Source organism: Nematostella vectensis, chromosome 12 (assembly GCF_932526225.1).
Source record: "Nematostella vectensis chromosome 12, jaNemVect1.1, whole genome shotgun sequence".
Taxonomy (NCBI): domain Eukaryota; kingdom Metazoa; phylum Cnidaria; class Anthozoa; order Actiniaria; family Edwardsiidae; genus Nematostella; species Nematostella vectensis.
Genome location: NC_064045.1, coordinates 15,204,496 through 15,221,334, shown reverse-complemented (window position 1 = coordinate 15,221,334; position 16,839 = coordinate 15,204,496). Strand labels below are relative to the sequence as shown.

At 44.1% G+C, this 16,839-nt stretch overlaps 1 protein-coding gene across 2 annotated transcripts in view; it reads left to right on the top strand.

The window, feature by feature from the left end:
• Window positions 1-16,839, top strand: part of LOC116608103 (von Willebrand factor A domain-containing protein 3A) — a 61,347-nt gene that overhangs the window by 29,059 nt on the left and 15,449 nt on the right. For both annotated transcript variants that reach the window (XM_048719792.1, XM_048719791.1), the window contains exons 16-24: window positions 379-498; window positions 1,090-1,164; window positions 4,601-4,695; window positions 4,942-4,991; window positions 5,326-5,521; window positions 5,685-5,755; window positions 5,959-6,003; window positions 7,448-7,555; window positions 9,149-9,311. In XM_048719792.1, coding sequence (XP_048575749.1) covers window positions 379-498; window positions 1,090-1,164; window positions 4,601-4,695; window positions 4,942-4,991; window positions 5,326-5,521; window positions 5,685-5,755; window positions 5,959-6,003; window positions 7,448-7,555; window positions 9,149-9,311 — 923 coding nt within the window. The remainder of the gene's footprint in view (window positions 1-378; window positions 499-1,089; window positions 1,165-4,600; window positions 4,696-4,941; window positions 4,992-5,325; window positions 5,522-5,684; window positions 5,756-5,958; window positions 6,004-7,447; window positions 7,556-9,148; window positions 9,312-16,839) is intronic.

The window sequence follows — 16,839 nt, the reverse complement described above, 5'->3', positions numbered from 1 at the left end:
TCAGATTGGTGATGGGTGCTATGATCAAATGTTCTCATAGTGGTGATGGTTGCTATGATCAAATGTTCTCATGGTGGTGATGGTTGCTATGATCAAATGTTCTCATGGTGGTGATGGTTGCTGTGATCAAATGTTCTCATGGTGGTGATGGTTGCTGTGATCAAATGTTCTCATTGTGGTGATGGTTGCTATGATCCAATGTTCTTAGGGTGGTGATGGTTGCTATGATCAAATGTTCTTAGGGTGGTGATGGTTGTTTTGATCAAATGTTCTTAGGGTGGTGATGGTTGTTTTGATCAAATGTTCTTAGGGTGGTGGTGGTTGTTTTGATCAAATGTTCTTAGGGTGGTGATGGTTGCTATGATCAAATGTTCTTAGGGTGGTGATTCTTGTCGACATGTCCATATGCACGTCACCTGCAGTGCTCCGTCTTCATGAACACATCCGCTTACTGCTTGAGCAGCAGATGGCTAACAAGACTTCTTATAACTTCATATGGTTTGTACTTACCCCTCCCTTCCACAGATAATACAACTTAATTCAACTTAAACATCAAACATTCTTACTATTTTTTTAGAAAACTTTGTTGAACTTATTGAAGGGTTGAAATGTTGGCCTTTTTGGATAAATGATGGTATTGTTATACTTATTAAAGGTTCAAATGTGAAGATACTTTGATACTTTGATAATGTGCAACTTAAACATCAAACATTCTTACTATTTTTTTAGAAAACTTTGTTGAACTTATTGAAGCATTGAAATGTTGGCCTTTTTGGATAAATGATGGTATTGTTATACTTATTAAAGGTTCAAATGTGAAGATACTTTGATACTTTGATAATGTGAAGGTACTTTATTTTATTTTCTCAGCTTAAGATATTGCACTTGATAAACCTTTATAAGGGGGTTGTACAATAGCATTACAAATGGTTGTTTTGTTATGTTTTTTTTTTTTTGGATTCTTATCATTTGCAAATTGTTGAAAGGAACTTTTTTTATCTAGTTGTTCAGTTTCTGTATATAACTTCCACCTGTGATTGATATTCCATGTGATTCTTTCCATGTAAATTCATTGTCTATCTTTTTCAGTTTTGGCGACAAAGCAGAGATGTTCCGCCCCTGCATGGTTGAGCCATCCCCAGAATATCTAGAAGCCACTTGGAAGTGGGTGCAAACCCTATCATATCTACCCCTCCTACACACTTGTCAGTTTGTCATAGTGTACCCCTCCTACACACCTGTCAGTTTGTTATAGTGTACCCCTATTACACACCTGTCAGTTTGTCATACTGTACCCCTATTACACACCTGTCAGTTTGCCATACTGTACCCCTATTACACACCTGTCAGTTTGTCATACTGTACCCCTACTACACACCTGTCAGTTTGTCATACTGTACCCCTATTACACACCTGTCAGTTTGTCATACTGTACCCCTACTACACACCTGTCAGTTTGTCATACTGTACCCCTACTACACACCTGTCAGTTTGTCATACTGTACCCCTACTACACACCTGTCAGTTTGTCATACTGTACCCCTATTACACACCTGTCAGTTTGTCATACTGTACCCCTACTACACACCTGTCCGTTTGTCATACTGTACCCCTACTACACACCTGCCAGTTTGTCATACTGTACCCCTACTACACACCTGTCAGTTACCTGTCAGCTTGTCATACTGTACCTCTATTACACACCTGTCAGTTTGTCATACTGTACCCCTACTACACACCTGTCAGTTACCTGTCAGCTTGTCATACTGTACCCCTATTACACACCTGTCAGTTTGCCATACTGTACCCCTATTACACACCTGTCAGTTTGTCATACTGTACCCCTATTACACACCTGTCAGTTTGTCATACTGTACCCCTACTACACACCTGTCAGTTTGTCATAATGTACCCCTACTACACACCTGTCAGTTTGTCATACTGTACCCCTACTACACACCTGTCAGTTTGTCATACTGTACCCCTATTACACCCCTGTCAGTTTGCCATACTGTACCCCTATTACACACCTGTCAGTTTGTCATACTGTACCCCTACTACACACCTGTCAGTTTGTCATACTATACCTCTACTACCCACCTGTCAGTTTGTCATACTGTACCCCTACTACACACCTGTCAGTTTGTCATACTCCACCCCTACTACACACCTGTCAGTTTGCCATACTGTACCCCTACTACACACCTGTCAGTTTGCCATACTGTACCCCTACTACACACTTGTCAGTTTGTCATACTGTACCCCTATTACACACCTGTCAGTTTGCCATACTCTACCCTGCTACACACCTGTCAGTTTGTCATACTGTACCCCTATTACACACCGGTCAGTTTGTCATACTGTACCCCTACTACACACCTGTCAGTTTGTCATACTGTACCACTACTACACACTTGTCAGTTTGTCATACTGTACCCCTATTACACACCTGTCAGTTTGTCATACTGTACCCCTACTACACACCTGTCAGTTTGTCATACTGTACCCCTATTACACACCTGTCAGTTTGTCATACTGTACCCCTATTACACACCTGTCAGTTTGTCATACTGTACCCCTATTACACCCCTGTCAGTTTGTCATACTGTACCCCTATTACACACCTGTCAGTTTGCCATACTGTACCCCTATTACACACCTGTCAGTTTGTCATACTGTACCCCTATTACACACCTGTCAGTTTGTCATACTGTACCCCTACTACACACCTGTCAGTTTGTCATACTGTACCCCTATTACACACCTGTCAGTTTGTCATACTGTACCCCTATTACACACCTGTCAGTTTGTCATACTGTACCCCTATTACACCCCTGTCAGTTTGTCATACTGTACCCCTACTACACACCTGTCAGTTTGCCATACTGTACCCCTACTACACACCTGTCAGTTTGTCATACTGTACCCCTATTACACACCTGTCAGTTTGTCATACTGTACCCCTATTACACACCTGTCAGTTTGTCATACTGTACCCCTATTACACACCTGTCAGTTTGCCATACTGTACCCCTACTACACACCTGTCAGTTTGCCATACTGTACCTCTATTACACACCTGTCAGTTTGCCATACTGTACCCCTACTACACACCTGTCAGTTTGTCATACTGTACCCCTACTACACACATGTCAGTTTGTCATACTGTACCCCTATTACACACCTGTCAGTTTGCCATACTGTACCCCTATTACACACCTGTCAGTTTGTCATACTGTACCCCTATTACACACCTGTCAGTTTGCCATACTGTACCCCTATTACACACCTGTCAGTTTGCCATACTGTACCCCTACTACACACCTGTCAGTTTGTCATAGTGTACCCCTACTACCCACCTGTCAGTTTGTCATACTGTACCCCTACTACACACCTGTCAGTTTGCCATACTGTACCCCTATTACACACCTGTCAGTTTGCCATACTGTACCCCTATTACACACCTGTCAGTTTGCCATACTGTACCCCTACTACACACCTGTCAGTTTGCCATACTGTACCCCTATTACACACCTGTCAGTTTGTCATAGTGTACCCCTCCTACACACCTGTCAGTTTGTCAAACTGTACCCCTACTACACACCTGTCAGTTTGTCATACTGTACCCCTATTACACACCTGTCAGTTTGCCATACTGTACCTCTATTACACACCTGTCAGTTTGCCATACTGTACCCCTACTACACACCTGTCAGTTTGCCATACTGTAACCCTACTACACACCTGTCAGTTTGCCATACTGTACCCCTATTACACACCTGTCAGTTTGCCATACTGTACCTCTATTACACACCTGTCAGTTTGCCATACTGTACCCCTACTACACACCTGTCAGTTTGCCATACTGTACCCCTACTACACACCTGTCAGTTTGTCATACTGTACCCCTACTACACCCCTGTCAGTTTGTCATACTGTACCCCTATTACACACCTGTCAGTTTGCCATACTGTATCCCTACTACACACCTGTCAGTTTGTCATACTGTACCCCTATTACACACCGGTCAGTTTGTCATACTGTACCCCTACTACACACCTGTCAGTTTGTCAAACTGTACCCCTACTACACACCTGTCAGTTTGTCATACTGTACCCCTATTACACACCTGTCAGTTTGCCATACTGTACCTCTATTACACACCTGTCAGTTTGCCATACTGTACCCCTACTACACACCTGTCAGTTTGCCATACTGTACCTCTATTACACACCTGTCAGTTTGTCATACTGTACCCCTATTACACACCTGTCAGTTTGTCATACTCCACCCCTACTACACACCTGTCAGTTTGTCATACTCCACCCCTATTACACACCTGTCAGTTTGTCATAGTGTACCCCTCCTACACACCTGTCAGTTTGTCATACTGTACCCCTACTACACACATGTCAGTTTGTCATACTCCACCCCTATTACACACCTGTCAGTTTGTCATACTGTACCCCTACTACACACTTGTCAGTTTGTCATACTGTACCCCTATTACACACCTGTCAGTGGAACCCTTTAGTACCTAAATTTATCAATGAAAACATTTTGTGAATTTTGGCCATTTATTTATCTTGTGAACGCACAGATGGCTGCTGCAAATTGGCTGTAAAGGAAGCAGAAATTTTCTAGATGCTTTTCGGCTTGCTGTTGAAAATGAAGAGGAACTCAAGCATGGAATAGGTTTGTATTCAAACATTAAGAGAGAGAATTCGGATTCCAAATAAAAGATGTCTCTCTGATTGTGACATTGTATATTAATCGTATTTCATCAAAGGCATAACTCCAAGGTTGGAACCTCTATGTAACAAATATTACTAGAGCTCAATGATAACTGCAAGTCGGACATATTTTGTTTGTTTTGCTGAATTGAAGAGTGAAATCTCATATATCTTATAAAAGTAATAACCCTAACCATAATCTTTTTAGAGGTTGACGGTATTTATGTCATCACAAGTGGTGTGCCTGATGAGCCAAAGGTAAGACCTTCCCATCAATCCCTCCTCTCATCACTCAATTCCTTCATTACTCAAACCCCCTCCATCCATCCTTCAGCCCCTCTCCATCACTAACCTTCAGCCCCCTCTCCATCACTAACCTTGAGCCCCCTCTCCATCACTAACCTCCCCCTCTTCCATCACCCATCATTCAGCCCCCTATCCACCACTAACCTCCCCCTCTTCCATCACCCATCGTTCAGCCCCCTCTCCATCACTACCCCCCCCCCCTCTTCCATCTTCTCTTTATTCAACCCCTCGATGCGCAACACTCAGTCAGTAAAGGAATTAAAGGATTTCCATGTCCTGTTGTTAGGATGTTGTGTGTGGGTTTATGAGAGAAGCACTCGCAGGCCGAAACATCTCACTGCACACGATCTTCTACGAGGTTGATGACGAGGATGGGCTGATCGCTATTCCTGGCAAGTTCGCCGACCGGGAAGAGACTGCTCACACTCTTAAAGAAATGTCCCATAGTGTGCGTGGCCGCTTCCATTGGTATAGAAATGGAGGTTAGTTCAAGTGCGACAATTTTTGAATGCATCCAATTATGTTTATTTAATTGCTGTTATGATTTATTCCTATGTGATATACGTGACGTACATATTTGATTGACGTCATGATGTATGGGTATTCCATTGACGTTATAACGTATGTATATTCGATTGACCTTAGCACTTATTGAGAGTGATGACCTGAGAGCTGTGATCAACGAGATGGACCGAGCATTTAACTACTCCCAAAAGGTAATCCTTAAGTCTTGTGTTACTACAAACATTCAATTGCGGTTATTCGCTTTTAAGCTCCTGGTATCCATGTCCCTCGTCGTTATGAAAAGGTTCACCTGCCCCTTAGGTAACTGGTTTTCAGGTCCCTCGTTAATTGGTTGTTTAGGTTATAGTTTAGGTTACTCGTTGTTACAAGAAGGTTTTCATTCGCCTTTATACAGACTGCTATGCTGCTTGAGACAGTGAGAAAGAAAAAGATTGAGCCGGTAAGATATACCTTATCGTATTAGTACACTCCACATTTCTTGTCCAGCAACCAGTACCAATACCTTACTTACCATTACCAATCAACCGAAACACTGCAAGCCAAACCTTTTATCACACTACTTTTATAAACAATCAGCACACACTGATCTTCCTTAGCTGCTCATTGACTTACTCCCTAATTCACGCTGATCGCCCTTAGCTGCTTATTGACTTACTCCCTAATTCATGCTGATCGCCCTTAGCTGCTCATTGACTTACTCCCTAATTCACGCTGATCGCCCTTAGCTGCTTATTGACTTACTCCCTAATTTACACTGATAGCCCTTAGCTGCTCATTGACTCACTCCCTAATTCACGCTGATCGCCCTTAGCTGCTTATTGACTTACTCCCTAATTCACGCTGACCGCCCTTAGCTGTTTATTGACTTACTCTCACACCCTAATTCACGCTGATCGCCCTTAGCTGCTTATTGACCTTCTCCCTAATTCACGCTGATCGCCCTTAGCTGCTTATTGACTTACTCCCTAATTCACGCTGATCGCCCTTAGCTGCTTATTGACTTACTCTCACACCCTAATTTACACTGATCGCCCTTAGCTGCTTATTGACTTACTCTTACTCCCTAATTCACACTGATCGCCCTTAGCTGCTCATTGACTTACTTCCTAATTCACACTGATCGCCCTTAGCTGCTTATTGACTCACTCCTTAATTCACGCTGATCGCCCTTAGCTGCTTATTGACTTACTCCCTAATTCACGCTGATCGCCCTTAGCTGCTTATTGACTTACTCCCTAATTCACGCTGATCGCCCTTAGCTGCTTATTGACTCACTCCCTAATTCACGCTGATCGCCCTTAGCTGCTTATTGACTTACTCCCTAATTCACGCTGATCGCCCTTAGCTGCTTATTGACTTACTCCCTAATTCACGCTGATCGCCCTTAGCTGCTTATTGACTTACTCCCTAATTCACGCTGATCGCCCTTAGCTGCTCATTGACTTACTCCCTTATTAACGCTGATCGCCCTTAGCTGCTAATTGACTTACTCCCTAATTCACACTGATCGCCCTTAGCTGCTTATTGACTTACCCTCACTCCCTAATTCACACTGATCGCCCTTAGTTGCTTATTGACGTACTCCCTAATTCACACTGATCGCCCTTAGCTGCTTATTGACTTACTCTCACACCCTAATTCACGCTGATCGCCCTTAGTTGCTTATTGACTTACTCTCACACCCTAATTCACGCTGATCGCCCTTAGCTGCTCATTGACTTACTCCCTAATTCACGCTGATCGCCCTTAGCTGCTCATTGACTTACTCCCTAATTCACGCTGATCGCCCTTAGCTGCTCATTGATCTCACTCCATACCTGCAAATTGTCTAACTCTTACTCTTACTTCCTAACCAAATATTTATCTTCTTTGCCTCCTATCAGGTCAATACAGCTTTTGATAACCAACTAGTTCCCAGGCCCCCTTCAGCTAGTAAAGTCAAGATGGCTCTAACACCGCCGCGACACACCGCTCTCACAAAAGCCCGGATGGTAAGTATCACATGACTCACAAACACATGGGTGTCTTACTCTGTAAGACATTATGTATCACATTACTCACAAATACATGGGTTATACTCTGTAAGACATTATGTATCACATTACTCACAAATACATGGGTTATACTCTGTAAGACATTATGTATCACATGACTCACAAAAACATGGATTATACTATGTAAGACATTATGTATCACATGACTCACAAATACATGGGTTATACTCTGTAAGACATTATGTATCACATGACTCACAAATACATGGGTTATACTCTGTAAGACATTATGTATCACATGACTCACAAATACATGGGTTATACTCTGTAAGACATTATGTATCACATTACTCACAAACACATGGATTATACTCTGTAAGACATTATGTATCACATGACTCACAAATACATGGATTATACTCTGTAAGACATTATGTATCACATGACTCACAAATACATGGATTATACTCTGTAAGACATTATGTATCACATGACTCACAAATACATGGATTATACTCTGTAAGACATTATGTATCACATGACTCACAAACACATGGATTATACTCTGTAAGACATTATGTATCACATGACTCACAAATACATGGGTTATACTCTGTAAGACATTATGTATCACATGACTCACAAATACATGGGTTATACTCTGTAAGACATTATGTATCACATGACTCACAAACACATGGATTATACTATGTAAGACATTTCTTATCTAACACGCCGCGGTACACATGACCCAAATTAACGTTTTTATCAATATGTTGATTTCTAACTCACCCCTCTCTTGCAAAACATGGATTTTATCTACTCCTGCATATTTAGGACCTACAAAACCTCACAGATGACTGCAACACATATATTCTATCTACTCCTATATTTTCAAGACCTACATACCCTCATAGTTCAAAATATATATTCTAAATACGCCTATTTAACACCTACATAGGCCGAGCTCTTTTAACCAAATTTTCTTCACTTTGCCCTGAAACAGCTAAACTTCTTGCCCGATATAAACAGCGCAGCGAATTGTGTAAGAAATCAGTTCTATTTTAATTACATTAAGGACTCACATTGCACTCACCACTTTATTTTCACTGGCCGTGTTATGTGTTTGTGTATTGTACGTGTACGTTTTATCAGATTACCGAAGTTTCCTTCATATTAGAGTAATAAAGCGAGCTTATCACAGCACCGCATTTGCTCTAGTGAAATGAACACTTAGCATGCATGTATCAGCATGTATTAGCATGTATCCCGATTGTCCTGAAGTCTGTAAAATGCATGCGCCCGGCTATAATTAAATGTGTCGCAAATGTAGACTTCGCATTTCGAAATTCTGCAAATCAGGAGTCTGTAGATGTTTGTGCCGGATAGGCTTGCTGAAGTTATCTTTAAGATCCCGCTGATCTGTCAGACTCGCGGGATAGGCTTGCTGCAATTTTCTTAAGATCCCGCTGATCTGTCAGACTCGCGGGATAGGATTGCTGCAGTGTTCTTTTAGATCCCGATGATCTGTCAGACTCGCGGAATAGGCTTGCTGCAGTGTTCTTTAAGATCCCAATGATCTCTCCTCAGACTCGCCCACAAACAGCAGGTGTTGAGGCCAGCCCCAGTCCCTTATCAACGGGTAAGAAGTCACGGCCATTGAGTGCGTCATCACAGACCAAGGAGTCGTCACTAAAAGCTCTTTGCTGGAAACCCAGCACTGCCAGGAGTAGTACAACACTCATCCCAACACGTGAGTCAAACCCTGAGTTAACACGCCCTGTAGCACATACTTAACTCAAAACGTGAGCTAAACCCTGAGTTAACATGTCCTGTAGCACACATTATCTCAACACGTGAGTCAAACCCTGAGTTAACACGCCCTGTAGCACACATTATCTCAACACGTGAGTCAAACCCTGAGTTAACACGCCCTGTAGCACATATTATCTCAACACGTGAGTCAAACCCTGAGTTAACACGCCCTGTAGCACATACTTATCTCAACACGTGAGTCAAACCCTGAGTTAACACGCCATGTAGCACATATTATCTCAACACGTGAGTCAAACCCTGAGTTAACACGCCATGTAGCACATACTTATCTCAACACGTGAGTCAAACCCTGAGTTAACACGCCCTGTAGCACATATTATCTCAACACGTGAGTCAAACCCTGAGTTAACACGCCCGGTAGCACATACTTATCTCAACACGCGAGTCAAACCCTGAGTTAACACGCCATGTAGCACATATTATCTCAACACGTGAGTCAAACCCTGAGTTAACACGACATGTAGCACATACTTATCTCAACACGTGAGTCAAACCCTGAGTTAACACGCCCTGTAGCACATACTTATCTCAACACGTGAGTCAAACCCTGAGTTAACACGCCCTGTAGCACATATAATCTCAACACGTGAGTCAAACCCTGAGTTAACACGCCCTGTAGCACATACTTATCTCAACACGTGAGTCAAACCCTGAGTTAACACGCCCTGTAGCACATACTTATCTCAACACGTGAGTCAAACCCTGAGTTAACACGCCCGGTAGCACATATTATCTCAACACGTGAGTCAAACCCTGAGTTAACACGCCCTGTAGCACATACTTATCTCAACACGTGAGTCAAACCCTGAGTTAACACGCCCGGTAGCACATACTTAACTCAAAACGTGAGCTACACCCTGAGTTAACACGTCCTGTAGCACATACTTATCTCAACACGTGAGTCAAAACCTGAGTTAACACGCCCTGTAGCACATACTTATCTCAACACGTGAGTCAAACCCTGAGTTAACACGCCCGGTAGCACATACTTATCTCAACACGTGAGTCAAACCCTGAGTTAACACGCCCTGTAGCACATATAATCTCAACACGTGAGTCAAACCCTGAGTTAACACGCCCTGTAGCACATACTTATCTCAACACGTGAGTCAAACCCTGAGTTAACACGCCCTGTAGCACATACTTATCTCAACACGTGAGTCAAACCCTGAGTTAACACGCCCGGTAGCACATATTATCTCAACACGTGAGTCAAACCCTGAGTTAACACGCCCTGTAGCACATACTTATCTCAACACGTGAGTCAAACCCTGAGTTAACACGCCCGGTAGCACATACTTAACTCAAAACGTGAGCTACACCCTGAGTTAACACGTCCTGTAGCACATACTTATCTCAACACGTGAGTCAAAACCTGAGTTAACACGCCCTGTAGCACATACTTATCTCAACACGTGAGTCAAACCCTGAGTTAACACGCCCTGTAGCACATACTTATCTCAACACGTGAGTCAAACCCTGAGTTAACACGCCCTGTAGCACACATTATCCCAACACGTGAGTCAAACCCTGAGTTAACACGCCCTGTAGCACATACTTATCTCAACACGTGAGTCAAACCCTGAGTTAACACGCCCTGTAGCACATACTTATCTCAACACGTGAGTCAAACCCTGAGTTAACACGCCCTGTAGCACATACTTATCTCAACACGTGAGTCAAACCCTGAGTTAACACGCCCTGTAGCACATACTTATCTCAACACGTGAGTCAAACCCTGAGTTAACACGCCCGGTAGCACATACTTATCTCAACACGTGAGTCAAACCCTGAGTTAACACGCCCTGTAGCACATACTTATCTCAACACGTGAGTCAAACCCTGAGTTAACACGCGCTGTAGCACACATTATCTCAACACGTGAGTCAAACCCTGAGTTAACACGCCCGGTAGCACATACTTATCTCAACACGTGAGTCAAACCCTGAGTTAACACGCCCGGTAGCACATACTATCTCAACACGTGAGTCAAACCCTGAGTTAACACGCCCTGTAGCACATACTTATCTCAACACGTGAGTCAAACCCTGAGTTAACACGCCCTGTAGCACACATTATCTCAACACGTGAGTCAAACCCTGAGTTAACACGCCCTGTAGCACATACTTATCTCAACACGTAAGTCAAACCCTGAGTTAACACGCCCTGTAGCACATACTTATCTCAACACGTGAGTCAAACCCTGAGTTAACACGCCCGGTAGCACATACTTATCTCAACACGTGAGTCAAACCCAGAGTTAACACGCCCTGTAGCACATACTATCTCAACACGTGAGTCAAACCCTGAGTTAACACGCCCTGTAGCACATACTTATCTCAACACGTGAGTCAAACCCTGAGTTAACACGCCCTGTAGCACATATTATCTCAACACGTGAGTCAAACCCTGAGTTAACACGCCCTGTAGCACATACTTATCTCAACACGTGAGTCAAACCCTGAGTTAACACGCCCTGTAGCACATACTTATCTCAACACGCGAGTCAAACCCTGAGTTAACATGCCCTGTAGCACATACTTATCTCAACACGTAAGTCAAACCCTGAGTTAACACGCCCTGTAGCACATACTTATCTCAACACGTGAGTCAAACCCTGAGTTAACACGCCCGGTAGCACATACTTATCTCAACACGCGAGTCAAACCCTGAGTTAACACGCCCTGTAGCACATACTTATCTCAACACGTGAGTCAAACCCTGAGTTAACACGCCCTGTAGCACACATTATCTCAACACGTGAGTCAAACCCTGAGTTAACACGCCATGTAGCACATACTTATCTCAACACGTGAGTCAAACCCTGAGTTAACACGCCCTGTAGCACATATTATCCCAACACGTGAGTCAAACCCTGAGTTAACACGCCCTGTAGCACATATTATCCCAACACGTGAGTCAAACCCTGAGTTAACACGCCCTGTAGCACACATTATCTCAACACGTGAGTCAAACCCTGAGTTAACACGCCCGGTAGCACATACTTATCTCAACACGCGAGTCAAACCCTGAGTTAACACGCCCTGTAGCACATACTTATCTCAACACGTGAGTCAAACCCTGAGTTAACACGCCCTGTAGCACATATTATCCCAACACGTGAGTCAAACCCTGAGTTAACACGCCATGTAGCACATACTTATCTCAACACGTGAGTCAAAACCTGAGTTAACACGCCATGTAGCACACATTATCTCAACACGTGAGTCAAACCCTGAGTTAACACGTCCTGTAGCACACATTATCTCAACACGTGAGTCAAACCCTGAGTTAACACGCCCGGTAGCACATACTTATCTCAACACGTGAGTCAAACCCTGAGTTAACACGCCCTGTAACACATATTATCTCAACACGTGAGTCAAACCCTGAGTTAACACGCCCTGTAGCATATACTTATCTCAACACGTGAGTCAAACCCTGAGTTAACACGCCCTGTAGCACATACTATCTCAACACGTGAGTCAAACCCTGAGTTAACACGCCCTGTAGCACATACTTATCTCAACACGTGAGTCAAACCCTGAGTTAACACGCCCGGTAGCACATACTTATCTCAACACGTGAGTCAAACCCTGAGTTAACACGCCCTGTAGCACATACTATCTCAACACGTGAGTCAAACCCTGAGTTAACACGCCCTGTAGCACATACTTATCTCAACACGTGAGTCAAACCCTGAGTTAACACGCCCTGTAGCACATACGTATCTCAACACGTGAGTCAAACCCTGAGTTAACACGCCCTGTAGCACACATTATCCCAACACGTGAGTCAAACCCTGAGTTAACACGCCCTGTAGCACATACTTATCTCAACACGTGAGTCAAACCCTGAGTTAACACGCCCTGTAGCACATACTTATCTCAACACGTGAGTCAAACCCTGAGTTAACACGCCCTGTAGCACATACTTATCTCAACACGTGAGTCAAACCCTGAGTTAACACGCCCTGTAGCACATACTTATCTCAACACGTAAGTCAAACCCTGAGTTAACACGCCCGGTAGCACATACTTATCTCAACACGCGAGTCAAACCCTGAGTTAACACGCCCTGTAGCACATACTTATCTCAACACGTGAGTCAAACCCTGAGTTAACACGCCCTGTAGCACACATTATCTCAACACGTGAGTCAAACCCTGAGTTAACACGCCCGGTAGCACATACTTATCTCAACACGTGAGTCAAACCCTGAGTTAACACGCCCTGTAGCACATACTTATCTCAACACGTGAGTCAAACCCTGAGTTAACACGCCCTGTAGCACATATTATCCCAACACGTGAGTCAAACCCTGAGTTAACACGCCATGTAGCACATACTTATCTCAACACGTGAGTCAAAACCTGAGTTAACACGCCATGTAGCACATACTTATCTCAACACGTGAGTCAAACCCTGAGTTAACACGCCCTGTAGCACATATTATCTCAACACGTGAGTCAAACCCTGAGTTAACACGCCCTGTAGCACATACTTATCTCAACACGTGAGTCAAACCCTGAGTTAACACGCCCGGTAGCACATACTTATCTCAACACGTGAGTCAAACCCTGAGTTAACACGCCCCGTAGCACATATTATCTCAACACGTGAGCTAAACCCTGAGTTAACACGCCCTGTAGCACATACTTATCTCAACACGTGAGTCAAACCCTGAGTTAACACGCCCTGTAGCACATACTTATCTCAACACGTGAGTCAAACCCTGAGTTAACACGCCCTGTAGCACATACTTATCTCAACACGTGAGTCAAACCCTGAGTTAACACGCCCTGTAGCACACATTATCCCAACACGTCAGTCAAACCCTGAGTTAACACGCCCTGTAGCACATACTTATCTCAACACGTGAGTCAAACCCTGAGTTAACACGCCCTGTAGCACATACTTATCTCAACACGTGAGTCAAACCCTGAGTTAACACGCCCTGTAGCACATACTTATCTCAACACGTGAGTCAAACCCTGAGTTAACACGCCCTGTAGCACATACTTATCTCAACACGTGAGTCAAACCCTGAGTTAACACGCCCGGTAGCACATACTTATCTCAACACGTGAGTCAAACCCTGAGTTAACACGCCCTGTAGCACATACTTATCTCAACACGTGAGTCAAACCCTGAGTTAACACGCGCTGTAGCACACATTATCTCAACACGTGAGTCAAACCCTGAGTTAACACGCCCGGTAGCACATACTTATCTCAACACGTGAGTCAAACCCTGAGTTAACACGCCCGGTAGCACATACTATCTCAACACGTGAGTCAAACCCTGAGTTAACACGCCCTGTAGCACATACTTATCTCAACACGTGAGTCAAACCCTGAGTTAACACGCCCTGTAGCACACATTATCTCAACACGTGAGTCAAACCCTGAGTTAACACGCCCTGTAGCACATACTTATCTCAACACGTAAGTCAAACCCTGAGTTAACACGCCCTGTAGCAAATACTTATCTCAACACGTGAGTCAAACCCTGAGTTAACACGCCCGGTAGCACATACTTATCTCAACACGTGAGTCAAACCCTGAGTTAACACGCCCTGTAGCACATACTATCTCAACACGTGAGTCAAACCCTGAGTTAACACGCCCTGTAGCACATACTTATCTCAACACGTGAGTCAAACCCTGAGTTAACACGCCCTGTAGCACATATTATCTCAACACGTGAGTCAAACCCTGAGTTAACACGCCCTGTAGCACATACTTATCTCAACACGTGAGTCAAACCCTGAGTTAACACGCCCTGTAGCACATACTTATCTCAACACGTAAGTCAAACCCTGAGTTAACACGCCCTGTAGCACATACTTATCTCAACACGTGAGTCAAACCCTGAGTTAACACGCCCGGTAGCACATACTTATCTCAACACGCGAGTCAAACCCTGAGTTAACACGCCCTGTAGCACATACTTATCTCAACACGTGAGTCAAACCCTGAGTTAACACGCCCTGTAGCACACATTATCTCAACACGTGAGTCAAACCCTGAGTTAACACGCCATGTAGCACATACTTATCTCAACACGTGAGTCAAACCCTGAGTTAACACGCCCTGTAGCACATATTATCCCAACACGTGAGTCAAACCCTGAGTTAACACGCCCTGTAGCACATATTATCCCAACACGTGAGTCAAACCCTGAGTTAACACGCCCTGTAGCACACATTATCTCAACACGTGAGTCAAACCCTGAGTTAACACGCCCGGTAGCACATACTTATCTCAACACGCGAGTCAAACCCTGAGTTAACACGCCCTGTAGCACATACTTATCTCAACACGTGAGTCAAACCCTGAGTTAACACGCCCTGTAGCACATATTATCCCAACACGTGAGTCAAACCCTGAGTTAACACGCCATGTAGCACATACTTATCTCAACACGTGAGTCAAAACCTGAGTTAACACGCCATGTAGCACATACTTATCTCAACACGTGAGTCAAACCCTGAGTTAACACGCCCTGTAGCACATATTATCTCAACACGTGAGTCAAACCCTGAGTTAACACGCCCTGTAGCACATACTTATCTCAACACGTGAGTCAAACCCTGAGTTAACACGCCCGGTAGCACATACTTATCTCAACACGTGAGTCAAACCCTGAGTTAACACGCCCCGTAGCACATATTATCTCAACACGTGAGCTAAACCCTGAGTTAACACGCCCTGTAGCACATACTTATCTCAACACGTGAGTCAAACCCTGAGTTAACACGCCCTGTAGCACATACTTATCTCAACACGTGAGTCAAACCCTGAGTTAACACGCCCTGTAGCACATACTTATCTCAACACGTGAGTCAAACCCTGAGTTAACACGCCCTGTAGCACACATTATCCCAACACGTGAGTCAAACCCTGAGTTAACACGCCCTGTAGCACATACTTATCTCAACACGTGAGTCAAACCCTGAGTTAACACGCCCTGTAGCACATACTTATCTCAACACGTGAGTCAAACCCTGAGTTAACACGCCCTGTAGCACATACTTATCTCAACACGTGAGTCAAACCCTGAGTTAACACGCCCTGTAGCACATACTTATCTCAACACGTGAGTCAAACTCTGAGTTAACACGCCCTGTAGCACATACTTATCTCAACACGTGAGTCAAACCCTGAGTTAACACGCGCTGTAGCACACATTATCTCAACACGTGAGTCAAACCCTGAGTTAACACGCCCGGTAGCACATACTTATCTCAACACGTGAGTCAAACCCTGAGTTAACACGCCCGGTAGCACATACTATCTCAACACGTGAGTCAAACCCTGAGTTAACACGCCCTGTAGCACATACTTATCTCAACACGTGAGTCAAACCCTGAGTTAACACGCCCTGTAGCACACATTATCTCAACACGTGAGTCAAACCCTGAGTTAACACGCCCTGTAGCAC